This window comes from Spermophilus citellus (genome assembly GCF_964194105.1).
Source record: "Spermophilus citellus genome assembly, chromosome: 5".
Taxonomy (NCBI): domain Eukaryota; kingdom Metazoa; phylum Chordata; class Mammalia; order Rodentia; family Sciuridae; genus Spermophilus; species Spermophilus citellus.
In genome coordinates, this window is record NC_138186.1 from 81,074,578 (window position 1) to 81,093,427 (window position 18,850).

Below are 18,850 nucleotides of genomic sequence, written 5' to 3' on the forward strand. Positions count from 1 at the left end.
GTAAAGAATAGATATCATTCTAAAGGCAAACAGTTTAATCCTACTATTCTAAGCTTTGGCTTACTGACCAAACTAGAATTCATTTGCGAAAATTTACATTATTTATTCAAATTTTATGTAGTGGAAAATGTTAAAATAAACATCACATATCTACTGTAACTCTTACCTCTTAAAATAAAAATGGACGTGAAAAAGCCTATGAATTAAGAAATATGTAAACTTGTATAATAGTAATGATAGCAACTACTTGCTCAATCATTATTATGTGCCAAACACAACCAAGAACCTTCTTTACATTATTTGATTTCATTCTTCTATGAGATAAGATTTATTGTCACTATATAATATAGCAAGGAACTAAGATCTAGAGAGAATTAAAACTTAAGTTCCATAGCCTGAAAATAGTGGAGTTAGGATGTGAATCCATATGAATTTATTGTTAATGCACCTTTACCATATTACCTCATTTGGACTGTTCCCAAATATCCAGCTTTTCTTTACACAAATTGTTCTACATTAGATATTAAATTCATTTGCCTGCCAGCTTAATGAATGAATTGCACAGTTTGCTTTCTACATTCTGCTCTAGGGAGGGCTTAGTCCCTTGTCTTTAAGTCTATGAACCCCTCTAAAATTCTACTAACTTTGGGGATTCTTCCTAACTTTAGGGATTATGTCCACATTTTAAGAATCACCAAACAATTTTTATCTCACACAATGAGAGGATTTTGCATAGCTTTACTTTTGGAAATAAGTATTATGAAAATAAAACAGTTTTATTTTGTCTTTCAAATTCAAACTGCATTGCATTGCCCAACCTCCAGGGCTGCCCAATCAGGGCCACTTTTCAGATTACCCTCAATTCAACACTTAACCTATAAAATTCTGTTGTACTTTCCACCAAATGTGCTTTTAATGAACATACACATACATAGTAATTTATTTTATTAAAAAACAAAAGAATGAAAGTACTATGACTTCATTTGATAAAAAGTAAATTGAGCTTCCAGAAGTAAAAAGCTCTGTGCTTTATCGCACTTAAGAAGTACATCTGATAATGTGATGAGAGAGTTGCCAAATTGCATGACTCAAAAATAGCCAGACTTGGGCTGGGGATGTGGCTCAAGCGGTAGCGCGCTCGCCTGGCATGGGTGCGGCCCGGGTTCGATCCTCAGCACCACATACCAACAAAGATGTTGTGTCCATCGAGAACTAAAAAATAAATATTAAAAATTCTCTCTCTCTCTCTCTCTCTCTCTCTCTCTCTCTCTCTCTCTCTCTCTCTCTCTCTCCCCTCTCTCACTCTCTCTTTAAAAAAAAAAAAAATAGCCAGACTAACTACCCTCATTATGAGGTATCTTGTATGATGGGCCTTTCCACCATAAATTTCTAGTTGTTGTATTGCAATGAAATTGAATGAGGCAAATCCTTTGTTCTCTAACAGTCACTTTGTGTTTCTTTTCTGTTGGAAAGTGAAATGACTGTGATCTTTGAATCTTGATTCTTCCCTAAAAAGACATTTTGTGAGAGGCTGAAACTTCAGAAAATAAAGGCAGATGCTGTTATGGTTTATATAAGCACAGACTAGGCTAATAGCTGTTGTGAATTATAATGAATTCTGCAACAGCCCTGGTCCAGATGTAGCATTAATGCCTCAGAGACTCAGAAAATTATAGGCATTTAGTGAAAAGAATTTTTGTTTAAGTCATTTGGCTTCCTCTTTGTATTTCTAGTTTACCCTAATTTTTCTGTGGACATTCAGATTAAACTTAATTCTAGAGTTTCCCCAAAGTTAAAAAAAAAGTTAAAATACCTATTTGCATGTGGTAATTCACTGTAGAAATTGAAACCATTAAATGAGGAGAAAAGAGACACCCAGTTTTATTCTAATAGTAGGATATTTCCTTCGTATGAATTTGTCACGATTGCTAAAACAAATGTGAGCTTTGTGTAACAGAAAATGCCTCTTAATTGTCCGCATACCTCTGTATTTTAGGAAATTCTGTAATAAACAAAGGTATAGTTGCCAGACATAGGATGGAACCTTTTACCATAATCCATACTAGAAAAAATGACCATAAAGAAAAAAGTTTTCTTAGTCTACTTGTTGGGTTCACTTATAAAGCTACAAGAATGAAACTTAAATTTTCAGTACAAAATTGCTGCTTGCACATGGAGTATCTTTGAATTGTCTTATCTGTAGGCACATGTTGATACAGTATCACACTAAAATAAGTGGAAATGTAAGAAGGACAAAGGTAATAGAAGGACAGGAAAAAGAAAAAGAAACTTGCTCACTCTGCAGCTGATTTTATTTCTTAATGGTTTCTTATTCCCTTCTAATGCCTTCCACTCGCATCCCAAGTAGAGCAGTTGGCAGAGAACACAACAGATGGATGACAAGTTCAACACATGCAGTGTATCTGGCACCCAAGCACTTGACTTTTATTTACTAAACAGCCAGATTTCAAGAACCTAGTCTGCTAATGTTCCTATTTGGTTTAATGCACTATCAGCATCTAGCACATAAATAATAAAATATTGATGTAAAAAATGTCAAACAGTTTCTCTACATAACTTTGTGACTAATCTTGATGTAGATTGCTGAGATACTGAACAGTGGATTTAAAGATATAATTGGTATCTTTTAAAGACATCTACAACTTTACATAGTAGTTTTTTCTTAAAGTGTCTGACTAAAGGATTTGTTAGCCAGCCTACCCCAGGACAGCCATATGAGGTGTCGGGTACTGAACAAACCTGTCATATAAGAGTGGAAAACTCAGAAGGATGACCACAGAAAATTGATACCTTTCTTCCTTACCATTGTCAATGCATTTTTCACAGATTACTAAATACAAAGCTCATGCATCTTTTTCAGGAAGCCTTCCTGTCCTTCAGAATCAACAGCTCCTCCATTCTGCTCACAGCACTTTATTTATACCACCTAAATCCCCTATATTCGTGCCTATATCCCCTGCTAAAATGTGTGCTCCAGAGAAGGACTTAGTATCTCCCTCATCTCTGTAACCCCAGCATCTGGCCCAGCATAGGGTGCCTGACTGATTCTGTGTGAATATTAGTGGAGTTCAGAATTCAAGAGGACTTAACCCTGGACCAGAAATAAAAAATAGGGGATGAATGTTAGAAAACTATGCTGAGGGTAAATTGGAAAAGATGGTGGTGATGCTTCCATACAAATCTTCCATACTTTCTGCAAAGCACACTTTAGGGAAATAGGAAGGAAGGATAATCTCTTCTCTACCTAAGAAAGCTTACAAGTATTGCTTCCCAGAATGAAATATAATAGAAATGTGTGTATTGCCAGAATTTGATTCCCATTTTCTCTTGGAGAAACCGAGTTCTCCCTTTGCTCTCAAACATAAATCTTCATTATCTTGCTTTCTTTTTTCCCAAACTCAAATAAAAAATCTTCTGACTTTCTTAAAATATTGCTAAGGCATGGTATTTCTCTAAGTCTTCATAACAATTTACCACAGGGCTAAAGATAAGTAACCAAAGACTTTAGTGCATTTAAGTTCCAGTTGAAGTAACTGATATGGAGTCAAAACTATAAATTACTCATCACGAGGAATACTTTGGACAGGAAATAGTTTGTAGTGACTGGTAGATCACTGTCCTCAATTAGGAGCTGACTGATGACACTTTCCTCTTTATATCTTAAATCATTTTCCACTTATTAGAATACTTGATTCAGATGTCAATTACTATACTTCATGTATTTCTGTAGGTGGTGATTCACATTAAATGTCTTACATTTCCCTAATATTTTTGAAGTTTTAAATTTATCACAATAGCTAGTCTCATAACAAAACGAGAAACCCAAAGTCCTTGTTCCTGGCAGATCCACCTTAAGAAACTCATCACAACTGAATAGGAGCAGTTATTACCTATTACTTATTTTGTAATAGGTCCTGCAACATTGGTCCAAATAATTTCAAAATTATTTAGTTTATTTGACTATTTCATGTAATTTCATTTTAGCTAAATTACAAAAGGATCATGAGATAAAAATTCTTTTGAATGGAAAACTTAATGGTTTAGTTGAGTACAAGTTCAGTGTATATAACAATTTTGTCTAAAAAAGCAAGTTGAGAGCTGGGGCTATATCCTCAGTGCTAGAGGCCTTGCCTAACATGTGTGAGGCCCTGGGTTCTATCCTCAGCACCACATAAATATAAATAAATAAAATAAAGGTACTGTGTCCATCTACAACCCAAAATATATTTTAAAAAAGCAAGTTGATTGATAGTATATAGTATCCAGAATAAGGCTGTGTGTGAGAGAGGGACTGTGAGGCTGCTCTTTCTTATGTAAGACCATTTCTGGAGTCCTGTGCTGAGTTTTGAGTACCACATCTTCAGGCATATTGACGGACCAGTGTCTGCTCAAAATAGGGATCATAATATTAAGAAATTTCAAACTATAATTTTAAAAAATAATGTTTTAATGAATTGAAGATTTGAGAGTGTTGCAAAAGGATGTCATGTATAAGACCTATAAGATTTTTTTTTTTTTGCTGTGGAATTATAGACAGCAGAATTAAGACTAATAGAAATTTGAGGAAGGTTAATGTAGATTCAGAAAGCATTGATTCAGTAACCATACATGGATTTTTTTTCCTATGCTCTCTGCAGTGCAATATAATAGCCAATGTGCCTGACTTTTAAAGAAGATTTTAAGAGTATCTCATTAGATCCTTGGTGGCAATATGAATATAAATATATGAATTTATACTTTTCCTTATATTTAAGACTATCCATTGTGCTTATTTTATAGGAATATGTACCTGCATATACTTTCATACACATATATACCCTCATAATAATAGATTTTTAACAGAATAGATATTGAACTCAGTTGCTACTCATTAACCATACTTATACTATCGTGAATAAGACATGTATCAATCATACTTTACATATGGTAGCTGGCTTTCTCTTCACAAAATGACTCATAAGAATACTTAATAAGAGGGTGTCATCAATTTTGTGGTAAGAATGTTTCAAATTGGTCTTATTTTGAGCATCAATGTAATAATAAATCTCATGTGTTAGCTGCATTAAGGATCTAGTTCAAAACATTTGAAGTTTTAAATTCTATGCTATTAGATATAGACATAGATATTTGATTTGATTGTTTATTTCTTGGAATGAAGAAAATAAAGAAGAAAAAAATTCTCCTCCTGAAATAAAAGAATTCATTGAATAAGATATCTGAAAAAAAACCAGTGTTTTTTTTTTTTAATTTCTGAAATGTTTATTAGAACTCCACCAATTTAGGAACCTTATAAAAATTTAATATCTGAAAATTATGTCTGAATAAATCAGGACTATAGTCAGGAAGGTATACATGTCATTAGTGACACACAGAGGCAAAATCAGATTAACTTTTTGCTGCCTGTTTTATTGATTTTCATGCTAGAATTCTGAAATTCCACTTCAGATAATTTCTTCCAGCTATTTCAACATTTAATTTTCTTTTAATGAAAATTCATTAATCTGGAAATATTGATGTATTTCAAAGTGTACATAGAAGGTTATGTTTGTATAAAACGTGCTCTAGGTGGAATGATAAATGGAATTTTATATTTTAATTAAAAAAGTTATAAGACACCAGATCTTTAAATCAAAGGTTGAATACCTAACTTTTTGAAGAAATAATCTCTACAACATAGTATGTAACTTTTCTGCCTTCTCAGCCTAATTGTAGGTATTTGCAAATGTTTTGTTTACCTGCTTATTCTACCTTTCTTTGCTTGGTCTTATTGGTTCTGGGTTTCGTAATGGTAGCCCTAGTGAATATGATTTATAATCAGATGTCTTTCAGACAACATATATATCCTAAATAATAAGAAAGACATTGACCCAATATGCAAAGAATCAGGAAAACTAACAATTTATGTTTTAGGCCTAGCTATGATGACTTCTAGGAAAAGTACGGTAATAAAAAGGAAGTTACATGAAATTGGTTTGATCAGCTAGCCCCAAATCTCACCTGAATTTTTTCCAAAAGTTTCTCAAAAAGATTATTTTGACTTCTGCTAAGGGGGCTTTTTGTTTGTTCTGCAAAGTTTAGAGAGTCTGTGTGTTATAGTAACACTGACAAGAATACCATCAGCAGCACCGGTAGAGTTTTGCCATGCTTTTTATTACACATATATATTAATTTGTCCTTCTGTAGTTTGAGATTGTAACTGCAAAAGGACATGCATCCTTTGATAGAAAAACCTGTAACAGAAAGTACATGCTTCAGAAACATGTTTTGAAAATTAGGGTTGCTTTGGAAACCATTGATTATAATTTCCTTTCATTAATGAACTAAAATATTGATTGGAAGTGAAAAGAGAAGCATCTTATTTCTTTCCTAGACTGAGACTGGAAAAGAGACACAGCAGGATTTCAAAAAAGGCAAACAATATGTACCCTTCCAGTAATGTTAGGCAGATATTTATTTTATAGGTACAAATAGATATGAATCCAAGCTGCCTAGAGCACCCTCAGAGCTTTGAGCCTGTGCCTCAGCATGCACATAAATAGAGACTCATTCTTCTGACATAAATTAGGTTTTAGATAAAGTTATGATGGAACATAATTGTCCATTAATCTGTTAAAGAAAAATTTAGTAATTAGGACTATTTCCTTCTTTGGTTCTTAATGCTAATTAATAAATCTTTCCTTTTTTTTAGATAAAAACAAAAACAAATATGCTCATTTATCCTTCAGGGGCTAGAATAATGACAATTTTTTAAAAATGATTATAAGTGTCTAAGTAGGTCATCTATGGTAACTTCAAGAAAAATAGGGAAAGGAAATACCAAAGTTCCAAACTTAAGCTTTGAAAGCGCCAACAATATTTCATAAACTTCTACATGTTGATGTCGCTCAAGGCCAGCTCATTTCTTATGGCATAGTATTGTGAATTGGATTATCTTGGAAGCTAGAATTATGTTTACAAAACAAATTTCCAGTCCAGAAAGAGGAGAGACTAATTAACACTGATCATAAGAAAATAAAATATGTTAATTATAAAAATCACAAAACCTGTGTCAACTAAAGACACATTATCAATATCACAGCTTTAAAGACTTTTGGTGACTAATTAACCATGTGTCTGGGTGTAACCCTAACCTGATACAGGGCTGAGAGGGTACTTTGGGAGCCAGTGCCCAGAGCATATGGTGCATAAGAGTGGGCTGAAGCAAAGGAAAAGAGGAGATACTGTCACTATTTCTATCTCTCAAAACAGTATTTCTGGCAATATAAATGTGTACTTATTGGATTATATGCCATATCTTGTTATCTTGTGTAACTTGTAATATGATATAAACCATTATGTTGGCTCAACTGATGAAAATAATCCACTGCTTATGGACAAGTGGACATACTTCTGTGATGAGTAATAGAAGCTCCATTTCCATAGAATGTTCTCTGGCGTCAAATACTTAGTGTGCTTTTGCTATCACTTTATCACATGGATTTGGAAGTTTCTGATAGACTTGAGTGATATCTAACATCTAGAAATATAATAATTTTAAATGATAGAAATATTTATTATATAGATAACTATTTTATTGTTGCTTCAACAATTAATTACATTAGCATAAAGTTTTGGCCTTTCTGTGATGATAGCAATTATACTGTAGAATATGTTGATAATTTAATCTAATCTAAGAAAAATCTTAGTCTTTCACATGTGTGCATGTGTACAGGTGTATACCTCTAATGAAAACCACCAAAACTTGCTAAAAATGTATTAATCAGAAACTACAGATCTCTTTAGATTGTTGTTTTAAAATTTGAAGATGTGACTTTTTTTCACATCTTTGAATTTTGTTGAAATAATTTTTAGAAATGGTATTTAACTGTAGGTAAATAATGATTAAAACAAATTAGTTTTAAAATTAATTATAAATATTTGATGGAAATAGAAGACGTCAATAGTTAATATTGAACTGCCTAAACTGGAAACTCAGAAGCCAAAGTAAATTCCCTTAACCAGCTAAATTCCTAAGACTCCACTGAGAACGTGCACATCCTCCCAGGGGTATCTCATTCTAGCTGGTGTGCTGTTCACAGACTAGACAGACAACTTGTCAAAGAAGACCCATGAATTCCAGCATTGGAAACTGATAGCCATCTGCTGAAAACCTTTATCCCCAAGACCGGAACCAGAAGAATGGAAAGAACTGAAAATTCTTCCAAGTGATTATTTCATGTAAAATGGCATTATATATGACTACAAAATCAATCAAAAGGCAATCAGCAGAAATAGATAAGAAAGTAAACATGATAAGAATATATGTATGTGTTTGTGTATACATACATATTTCAGACTCTAGGTAAGAAAATACTTGGGCTGGGGTTGTGGCTCAGTGGTAAAGTGCTTGCCTACCACATGTGAGGCATTGGGTTCATCCTCAGCACCACATAAAAATAAATAAAATAAAGGTATTGTGTCCATTGACAACTAAAAAAAAAATTTAAAAAAGACACAAGTCAGAATTAAATCTTCTCCCAGAGACAGTTAAAGAAGGCAGCGAGGCACACAGAGCTAAACTGTGTGCATTAGAATTTCAGTTCTACCACCTACTGTGTCATCATCTAAAAGGCAGTCATGGTAATAATATTGACCTGATAGGTTTGTTAGAGGAACATCACCTGTACCATAAAAAGCACTGTGTCATATTTTAATGTTATGCCCAGAGGTTTGAAAGAAAGAACATAAAATAAGGATGCTAAACAGCATATGGAAAAGCAAGCTGTGGCCAGTGAGACATCATTTCAAGTCTCAGGTACTGCTGCTACAAGTTGGATGACCTTAAGCATACTATTAACCTACTTTAAAGTTGAGATGGTAGTCCTGGAGTTGCAATCTAATGGACAGATGGAAAGTCTGTAAACATGACAGATATTCAATATTAGGCTACTCTTCCTCAACAGTAGTGTTGGTTATTGAAGACTACACACACAAACAAAAAAGTCTTTGTTTTTGTGGCTAACAAAATTTATTCTGTTTACTTTTTTTAGGGTGAAAATGGTTTACCTGGTGCTCCAGGCTTACCTGGTCAAAAGGTAGAGGTTTTGTTTAATGTTTATGTGAACTAGGGAGTTTTTGCAACTTGAAAATTGAATTTGTTCATACTATAATAAAGATTCAGAAAATGTATTTTATAAAACCAAATTTCATCAAAAACTCAAGAAGTTAATGAGGACCTATGGTCTCTTCTCAGAGAGACCACGCTAGGAGAGAGGGCAATCTGAGAATGTGAACAATAGTGCATTCTGAGTACTGGAAATACTGAAAGTGCAGATAGTTTCTCTGGGAACATTTTTACTGTTATTAAAGCTTACAGAGTACAGTGGAATAATTTTTAATGCCTTTGGATGTGGTTACTTTTTATTTATCCTTCTTTTTGTATATTCCAGGTTTATCTCAATATGATGGTTACAGTGATAAAATATTAAATATTACAAAGTCATTACAGTCTTTTCCAAAACATGTCTTTCCGAATGACAAATGCATGATAAATGAGAAGGTTTTTGCTGGATAGGCTGCTTCTTTCAATGCCCAGCATATTTTTCTTTAAAAAAGTGAACATTCTTTGTACCTTTTTACTGTCCAAAGACTGTTTTCTCTTTCTGGGAAAGAGAATGATTGAATTTGACCAGCATAGCTACGAGCATGTAGATTGGTATATTTCAGTTTCCTGGAAGGATGGGCGTCACTTCAGGTGGGGCCAGCTGTCATGATACAACCCAGATAATCCCACCACAGGGGACAGCATTATTGATGCAATATTAGATGCCCAGCAAAGCCAAGCATATCATTTATATGGTCTGGAGAAGTTTTTACACATTTTTGCAATAAGGTATCAGAAATTACTAGGCACTAATTTTTTCTGTGTGGCTAAAAATATCATTTTAAAAAGATATGCATTTGTTTATAGTTAACAGCTTTAAAACTGCTTCCTTTACTTGGCCCAATAAAGATAATAAGATTGAACTGGCAGTGATGAAATGGTAAGCTTCAGAATTTCTTCATAGTAGTTCTAGACAAAACACATTGATACAGCATGTGCTGCATCTGCGAGTCGAGTTGCAAGCCAAGGGATGTGCAGATTTATCTGCTGGAAAATAGTTTTGGACTTTCCAGCAGCTGTTTGTGGTGGCTGCATCATGCTGACATTGTGGCTGATGTACTGGAGGCATTTAGCAGCTTCAATGTCAGCTTGAATTAACGGATCAAATTAAAGTTTATATTTTAGGAAAAATGGTAGGGAAAAAAGATAGGCAATACATTCAGTGGTAAAAATATCTTTCAACTAACCTATTATCTTCCCTGGTAATTTTTTTGAGAGTAGGTAAAGCAAAAATAATTATTTAATCATATATGTGTATATGGGTACCCATCACATGTATTTGTATGTACATGTATCAAATTATACATTCACAAACCATGTATACAGTATTAAGTTGGCATTCCTTTTCATATAATTTATATAAATTTAAATTATGCCAGGTGTCACCTTGTAGAGGCATTATAGACAAACTGGAGATAAGAAACTCTTGACCTCTTGTCTTGGTGCCCTGGGGAAATGCTTCCTGAATGCTTTTATGTCAAAGAGTTCCAGAAGTAGAGGGGTACATATGATCCATCCCCAATAGTCACTTGCTGACTATGTTGTTGAGCGCTTGGCATGGAGGAGTCATCAGTGAATATCTGTTGACTGTATGGAGGGAACATGAGTGCTCTCAAAATCTATACCCAATTGAAAGTGGAAGTAGGCTCATTGCATCAGAGAGGATTTACTGGAAGAAAAGGGGACTTACATTTTTCAGAATAAATGTGGCAATTAACAGCCAGCAGCTCTGTGACCACCAGTCCTTTTTGTGGCTGAAAGGCAGGAGAGAGGGACAATGGAGAGCACTGTGCTGGTGAGGGAGCAGGAGGGAGCAGGAGCAGAACTTCATGAAACCAGAACTCATCAGCTTTCCAAGAAGTGTTTCTCCTGGATCTAGTATAATATAATAAGTAGTGATAATAACAAGAATGACATAGTCTGTGGTAGGCTCTATGCTGATGATATGTTTAACTCTCAAAACAAGTCAATGAGCCAGGTACTAACTACTAGCATACTTATTTTATACATGGGAAAATTTAGGCTTATCAAGATTAAATTGCCTAGAAGATACTAGAAAAATGTTCTTTCAGAATTTAGGAATATTTAAATTCTGTGTTATTTAATATTGGCTTAGAGCTTACATAGTAGAATTATTATGTTAAACTATTGATTTTTTTCATTGTTAGCAACATTATTTTAAGATTATATGTATTATAAATATTATTTTCTTATACATACCACACTCCTCTTCTACAGGGAGAACAAGGTTTTGAAGGCAGCAAAGGAGAAATTGGTGAAAAGGTAAATCTCTCTCCTAATATATACATCTGTAAAGATAAATCTTGTTCTTGAAAATATTGTAAACATATCTAGTTTCTAGCTTTTTGTGTGTTCTTTGTAAGCAATTCAATAATTTTATAGGAATAACTAAATGTATTTACTTCAATTTAATGTGTTGATTATTGTTAGAAATCTAAACTTTTAGATGGTAGTTAGACTACCATCTAAATTCATTCCATGGATATATAAATGATACAAACATTCATTAAGTGCTATATTTTGTTGTGTCATTGGTCTACAATGTCCAAGTATTTAAATACTTTGTTCATATGTACACCTGGTTTATCAGTGAAATTCATAAAGAATAAATAAGAAGTAAATGTAACCGTCAGGGTCTCACAGAAAAGAGAAGACACAATAAAATTAGAATAATGTCAAAGATTTTAATAAAAGGTGGTTTTAAAAGGTATTAGCAAGATAAAAGAAAAGAACAAGGATTTGCAGTATCCGAGGTCAAGTTAAAACAGACTTTTAAAATCCCACACAATTACCCCACCCAGAGGAAGAGAAAACTATATGAAGAAGGCTATAGAAGGAAGTGTGAGGAGCATGAGTCTAAGGCTGTCAATCTCAAAGAGGAGCCAGGGCAATAAATGCCCCCATCATACTGTCCTTCAGCCTGAGCTCTCATGCTGCTTACTTCTAATGGCCAAACTAAACTGAGAGCAAAGGGATGCTGCCCATGGAGATTGGCCTCCCAGAGACCAAAGGTGGGCAGCGGACCTTGAAGGACTAATGACAGATATCAGCCCCCTATTCTAAGAGCTGCCATCTCAAGTTAAGTTCTCACAAAAAATAAATTCTGGACAGTTCATTTTGAATTTTAAGAGAGTATTTTATTTTAATAAAAGACTACCAAAATCACTTGATGGTTCTTAAAAAATATTTAGACAATCATTGTTTTGCAAATGTATGGTTTTTATTGAAGTTACCAAGAATAGAAGTGTCTGATCATCTAAAATTTACCTTTAGATGATCATTTGAATCTGTCTGCATTTCAAAAAACAGAAACAATACCATTCCTTTGTTTCTTTACTTTTGTATACATCAAATGCCATGAAATTGAACAGCAAGAAGGACTAGAAAGAGGAACAGATAATCTCAAATTAGTGTTGCCTGCATTTAGCTTTCTTGGCAGTGATCAGTTATTTGCTGCTTCAATAAGTATTTATAGAGACAATGAGCGTCTCTTATAATTATACACAAATTACACATGTTGTAAACTACATGATAATTACTTTTCCTCACTGAACTGTGAGGGAGAAAAAAAAGCCATATCATTACCATGCAATTGAGGAGAATTCCATTAAATTATGACTATTTTTAAAGTGGGTCTTTTCTCTTTGAAATCCCTTGAACATTTTTTTTTATAGTAACAGTCATTGCAAGGCTGTGCCTTTAAATAAATACTTTATTTTCACATCTTTTTGATTTATTAGTGGGATTTTACCTGTAGGAATAAGTCCAACTCAGGAAGAGCAGATATATTCACTATAATTTAGTTACCAACACACTAAATCTTAGTGGTTATTTTTGGTATTTATTATAATTGATATTGCTTGGTAATGAAGGGATTCTCATAGGTTACAGGTATATAGAAAAGCATTTGTTATATTTTGCTCCTAAGATTTCCCTTGTAGTTCCTCATATCTATTAACTGTTGTATTCAAATAGCCAATTTCGCCATAAGGTAAAAATATTTATGGAGAATAATTGAAAGATATCAGAAAGAAGGCATCAAATAGAAAAGACAGCACCTTGAATGAGAATCATAACTCCAATGATTTATAGGCGGACATAAGATTCATGTAATAACATTTATGTCAAAATATGTTCTGCATTGCTTGTTATTTACTGTATGTTAAATATTTGAGCCTTTATAGTATTATGTTCTGGAAAATACATGGGTTCTGGTCCATATTGCTTGCATTTTTCCATAAGGTAAATAACTGAGGTCCATTGACTGAATTCTGTTTTTAGATAAAACTAGTAAAGTCTATGAAGTGCTCACTTTGGTGTGACAACAACATGAGATTCTTGAATTGCTTTCAACATATTATTTTCTGAACAAAGTTAATCTAAATTGAATTTAAATTTCTTTTGGAAAGCTGAGTACATTATTATAAAGATACCGACATTCCTTCTTAGTTTTCTTTATTATGCCTTAAACTTTGACAGTTTTGAGTAACACAATTCACTAGTTGCAAAATAAAATAATTGAGGAAGTTGTTCCTGGTCATAGATGGCATATCATGGACACATATGGCTACTGGTCAAAAAATCTAAAAACTGTATCAATTTTGAAAGATAAAATATTATGTGATGATTTCCAGGTGATATTTCTATAAACCAGTGAAAACTAAGTAGAAAAATCTGTTATTTTTTCATTATATATAGAAAACTAGGTTTTAGTCTAACATAACTCAATAGACTGACCAATTGGATCTTCAAAAAGTAGAATATGTATTCCTTAGCCCAGAGAAGAATCTATGTAATCTGAACAAGTACCAAGGACCTTGTTTGAAAGTGCAGTCATCCCTTTGTGTCTGTGAGTCTGATTGGAAGACTTCCCCACAGATACCAAAATCTGCACATGTTCAAGTCCCTTATAAAAAATGGTGCATGTAACTCATGCATATTCTCCTTTATTCTTTAAATCATCTCTAGGTACTTATAATGCCTAACAATGTAAGCACTATGCAAATATTTATTATACTGTATTGTTTAAAGAATAATGACAAAAAAGTCTGTACATGTTTAGTAGATGCAGTTTCTTTTCTGAATATTTTTGAACCACAGCTGGTTGAATCCAAGGATGTGGAACCCTCAGATACTGAGTGCCAACTGTAGTTGGCCTGAATCTATAACTATTTGTAACAACAGGGAAGAGCCTCGTATATTACTGAGCAAAAACAGTTCAGTCAAGTGAATCCTAAAGTGAACATTATTTTAAGGAGTGGTTAGTCCTTTCATAAATGAGCTACTTGCTGGGCAAGGTGGTGTACATTTGTAATCCCAATGGTTTGGGAGATTAAGACAGGAAGATCATAAGTTCAATGCCAGCCTCAGCAATTTAGTGAGGCCCTACACAATTTAGTGAGACTCTTTTTTCAAAATAAATAAATAAATAAATAAATAAAAGCTTATTTATAAAAGCTCAGTGATAATGTACCTTTGGGTTTAATCCTAGTACCCCCCCATCCAAAATTAACTATTTATATTGATACTGATAGGATCCCCCAGAAGGCAGCTATTTTTGGTTCACCATGTTCTGATTTATTATTAGGACATAGGAATGAACCTTTCCCATTTCTCCAATCCTGGATGGCAAAATGAAGTATGCATTACTCAAGAATCCTTGGATTCTCCAGTAGCATGGTTCATGACACTGGGGATTGAGGGACCCTCCTCACATCTGACATCTTTTGGCTTCTCAGTGTCTACAAAAGTAGTCTTTGTGGGATTTTCCTAAGGAAACTAAGGAACCTAAGGTTCCTTCAGTATTATTGTAGGTGCTGAGTGGGCAGTTACTACTAATGAACAAAATGGACAGCCTACTTTTGAGGTGACAGTTTTCCCAAAATATAAGCTTTCCTAGAAATGACTTAGTCAAACTCTTGCTATATAACCAAATGTAAATGCATTAAATAAGCTCTTAATTAACATCGTTTTAGAAAAAAGACCACTCACTCCACAGATCACTGGAGTAATAATCTTTCCTAAATTCTGAACCTAGGCTTTTACTTTATGTCCTTGTGAAAATAGAGATATTACTTGGTTAAATTTATGAAAAGAAGAAGGAAAATAGAGAAAGAAGTGGAAATATCTTCTTCAGTATATTATTCAGTATTTTTAAGTAATTGCTTCAAATTGTACAATTTATTTTGCTTTTAAGATGATTATTTTGTGTGTGTGTTGTCATTCAAGCTCTGACTAACTTGAAGTTTAAAAACTGACTTTCCTAGTTAAATTTGACCCTGTTGGTAGATATTTGAGAAAGACAACCATTCAGTGGAAATTGCCCTTTATGACACATATTTCCTGATTTATTATTTAAAAATGTAGTTGATTTGGGTTTATTTGAGAGAGGTGTTTATCATAGGCATATATGATAACAAATTCTTACAAGAATCTGAGATGTTTCAGTTATTGTGGACTTTTTTCATTTGGGAAATTAAAATGATCAGGTCTCTTAAAGGTTTCTAAGTTTAGTGAAAACAAATGAGCTTTTCTTCAAGAACTACAATTTAAGATGTGAATAGCATGTAACATTTGGTATTTTCTTTAGCTGTGAGTGTCTACAGTTGAGCTATTAGTTTCTGGCTTACTCTCCTTTAGACTGTGGACATTATGTATTTGACCATCTTGTTTATTGATGTCTTCTTCCATTCTAGGTTAAACTAATAACAATAAAGTGACTACAAAACACACACGCAAATGGTTGCTGATTTAACTCATCTCTTAAAACTTTTGTTGGAAAACTAGTCATTGTGAACTTCCACAATGACTTGTGATTTTGATCATCTTGCTGTTACCATAATGCTGTCTTAAAATGGCACATAATATATATTTAAGTCAAAAATTTTTGTTTAAATGTGTATTAACTCTGGTTTTATAGCAGTTTCATACATTTTCACTTGAAAGAATCCACTGGAGAAACATTTCACTGATCTCTATTCTTTATTTAAAAACACATTTTTAAACTCTGTATAAAATGTGATATTTTGAGTGAACAAAATGATTAAAATGTATATCACAACCTAGGATAAAGTACATGCATATTTACTACCCCAAACTCTCTGGTGTTATTTATATTTAAGCCATATATTCAAACATTTGTACTTATTTTATTAGCAGTCAAGATCAGGCAATTTTCAGATGATACAATTGAAATTTCCATACACCAACCTAAAATATAACCTAAACTATATATTTAGGTTGTGTTGATTTTATTAATGTTGATTTCATTAGCATTAATTTCATGTGCAGCCTTTTGCCTTTGGTGGTTGCTTTGGAGGATGTAATAGGACTGGAAAAGACTTCCCAAAAATGTCTTTACTCATCTGTTTAGCATCACTGTTCCTAGTGGTGTATAGTCAAGGGGACATTTGAAGCTGTACCACTGAGCCCATTTTTGTTTTTCTATCACTTTATATTCTCACCATTAAAATTTTATTAGCACCTGTGATGTGTCACATACAATCCCAATGTACAAATGCTAGGCTAATAAGCATCGTGGACACTCAGTAGTATATTGTTCACTTATTTCTGATAGGTTTCCATCTTATATTTAAGTCATAAACAAAAATACTTCTATTTTTTATACCAGTATCACAAATAAATTGTGTCATCTGCCAGTGAATAACTAAAATATTGGCTTTTCACATTAAATATCATGAGCCAATTGGACAATCACTAGTAATAATTTGCTACAAAACATCACTATTTCAAATTTATCAGGACATATTACACTAGAAAATATTTTTACTTTAGTCAATTTCTCATTCAGTTGTTTTAATAATGGTACAAAAAACTAGAGAATTTGAAAAGATAGCTGTGATCTTTGGCCACTTAGAATTGAGTGTGAAATGCCCAAATGAAGAAGTCCATATGATATACATAAACTATTTTTCAGTACATCCTAGGGCAGCATTTAGGTCATTTAGCATGTCCTTCAAGAGACTGGATCATTTTAATTTCTCCAGTTGAGAAGTCCATGCTGACTGAAGCATCTTGGATCCTTGCAAGAATTGGTTATTATATATGATCTTGGTAGGCATTACTCTTGAATAAACCAAAGTCAAGCACATTTCAAACAATAAACTAGAACATACACAGCTAGTTTCCAGAAAAGAGCTCTTCCAAAAAAAAAAAAAGCCTAGATTGCCATTTTATTGTGGATCTGGTGGAGATATATGATGGAATAAATTAATTTACATATTCCTATTTTCTGTGTTCCAATCTAGCTCTGCTACGCCAGCTGTGTGAACCTAGACATGCTCCTTGCTTCTTTACCAAGGTCTTTTATAAAATAAAGTTAAAAATTCCTACCTGATAATGTGGTTGTAGTAATTTAATAAACACCTGGTGAATAAAAGATACTCTATAAGTATTAATATAATATAAACAGCCAAAATATGAAGGATAATATAAACTATTAATATCTTCAGAAAAGTATATTTAATGTAATCATTTAAATTTTTAATTTGTGTAATACTAGTTCCTAATTTTCTTTCTTAATAGGTAAACAAAATAAAAAAGATTATAGTAGTTAGCTACTGATACGTAACAAATTACCCCAAAACTTAGTGACTTAAAACTAAATTCATTTACTTAGCTTATAATTCTATGGTTTAGAAATTTATACTTGGCTTAGCTCAGTGATTCCCCAGTCTCATCTGGTAATGTCTGAGTTTGCTCAGATATCTCTTCTGTGCTAAGAGGTTGGGTGAGGGTGGCTGGTCTAGGTTGGCCACTGGTAGATAGTGTGTGTCTACTCCAGATGATCTCTCTTCCTCCAGGGGTTTTCCCAGACTTATTCTCAAGGTGAAGGCAGGAAGTCAAAAAGTGTGAAATATGATATATCAAGAACTATGTAATGTTTTGAACAACCAATAAAAAAAATAAAAATAAAAAATAAAAAAAAGAAGTCCTAAAAAAAAAAAAAGAGAGTAAGAAAAAGAACGTGAGGTCTTTTGAGGTCCCTGGCTCATAATCAGTATGCCATCACCTCCGCCATATTATTTTGACTAAAGAAAGTCCCAAACTGAGCCTAGATTAAAAGACCAGAAAATAGATACTACTTATTATTGAGAGAGTCGAAGTCAGATTGTAAAAGGTATGGATATATGAAGGGATGGAAAATGGGGTCAGACGTTTTGTAACCAATATAACACAAATCATAGAAAAGTCTATTTTTAAATTAACAAATCTCCTTTAGAGTAAAAAGTTTGGATTGATTTATCTACTTTATTATTCTTGTTCTCCAAAGTCCTGAAATATAATAAGTTATGTTTACATACTGAGATTTGGATACTCTGTCAAAATATATTTTCAAATTTGGAATGAAAGAATCATTTTATATTTAAAAAGAAAACATAAAAAATGAAATTTTTCATTATACTAGTAGCAGCAAAACAGTATATGAAATAATTTTTAAAACAATAATTTTGTACTTTGATATCATGGGCTTCTTAATTTTAGCTAAAGTAAAGCAGACTAGAATAAATGGTAAAAGCAGGTTAGACTTGAAATGCATTTTTAGGATCTCACGATTAAATCTTTCTTGACAATTATGCCTAGTATTCAAAAATGAATGAAAGAATGTTAAATACTATTGTTATAAATACAGCACTTTCCCATCAT

At 33.0% G+C, this 18,850-nt stretch overlaps 1 protein-coding gene across 1 annotated transcript in view; it reads left to right on the forward strand.

Moving 5' to 3' along the window:
* COL19A1 (collagen type XIX alpha 1 chain) overlaps window positions 1-18,850 on the forward strand; it is a 334,697-nt gene that overhangs the window by 82,159 nt on the left and 233,688 nt on the right. The window contains exons 11-12 of the mRNA XM_081293835.1: window positions 9,051-9,095; window positions 11,402-11,446. Of these exons, the coding sequence (XP_081149961.1) occupies window positions 9,051-9,095; window positions 11,402-11,446 (90 nt within the window). The remainder of the gene's footprint in view (window positions 1-9,050; window positions 9,096-11,401; window positions 11,447-18,850) is intronic.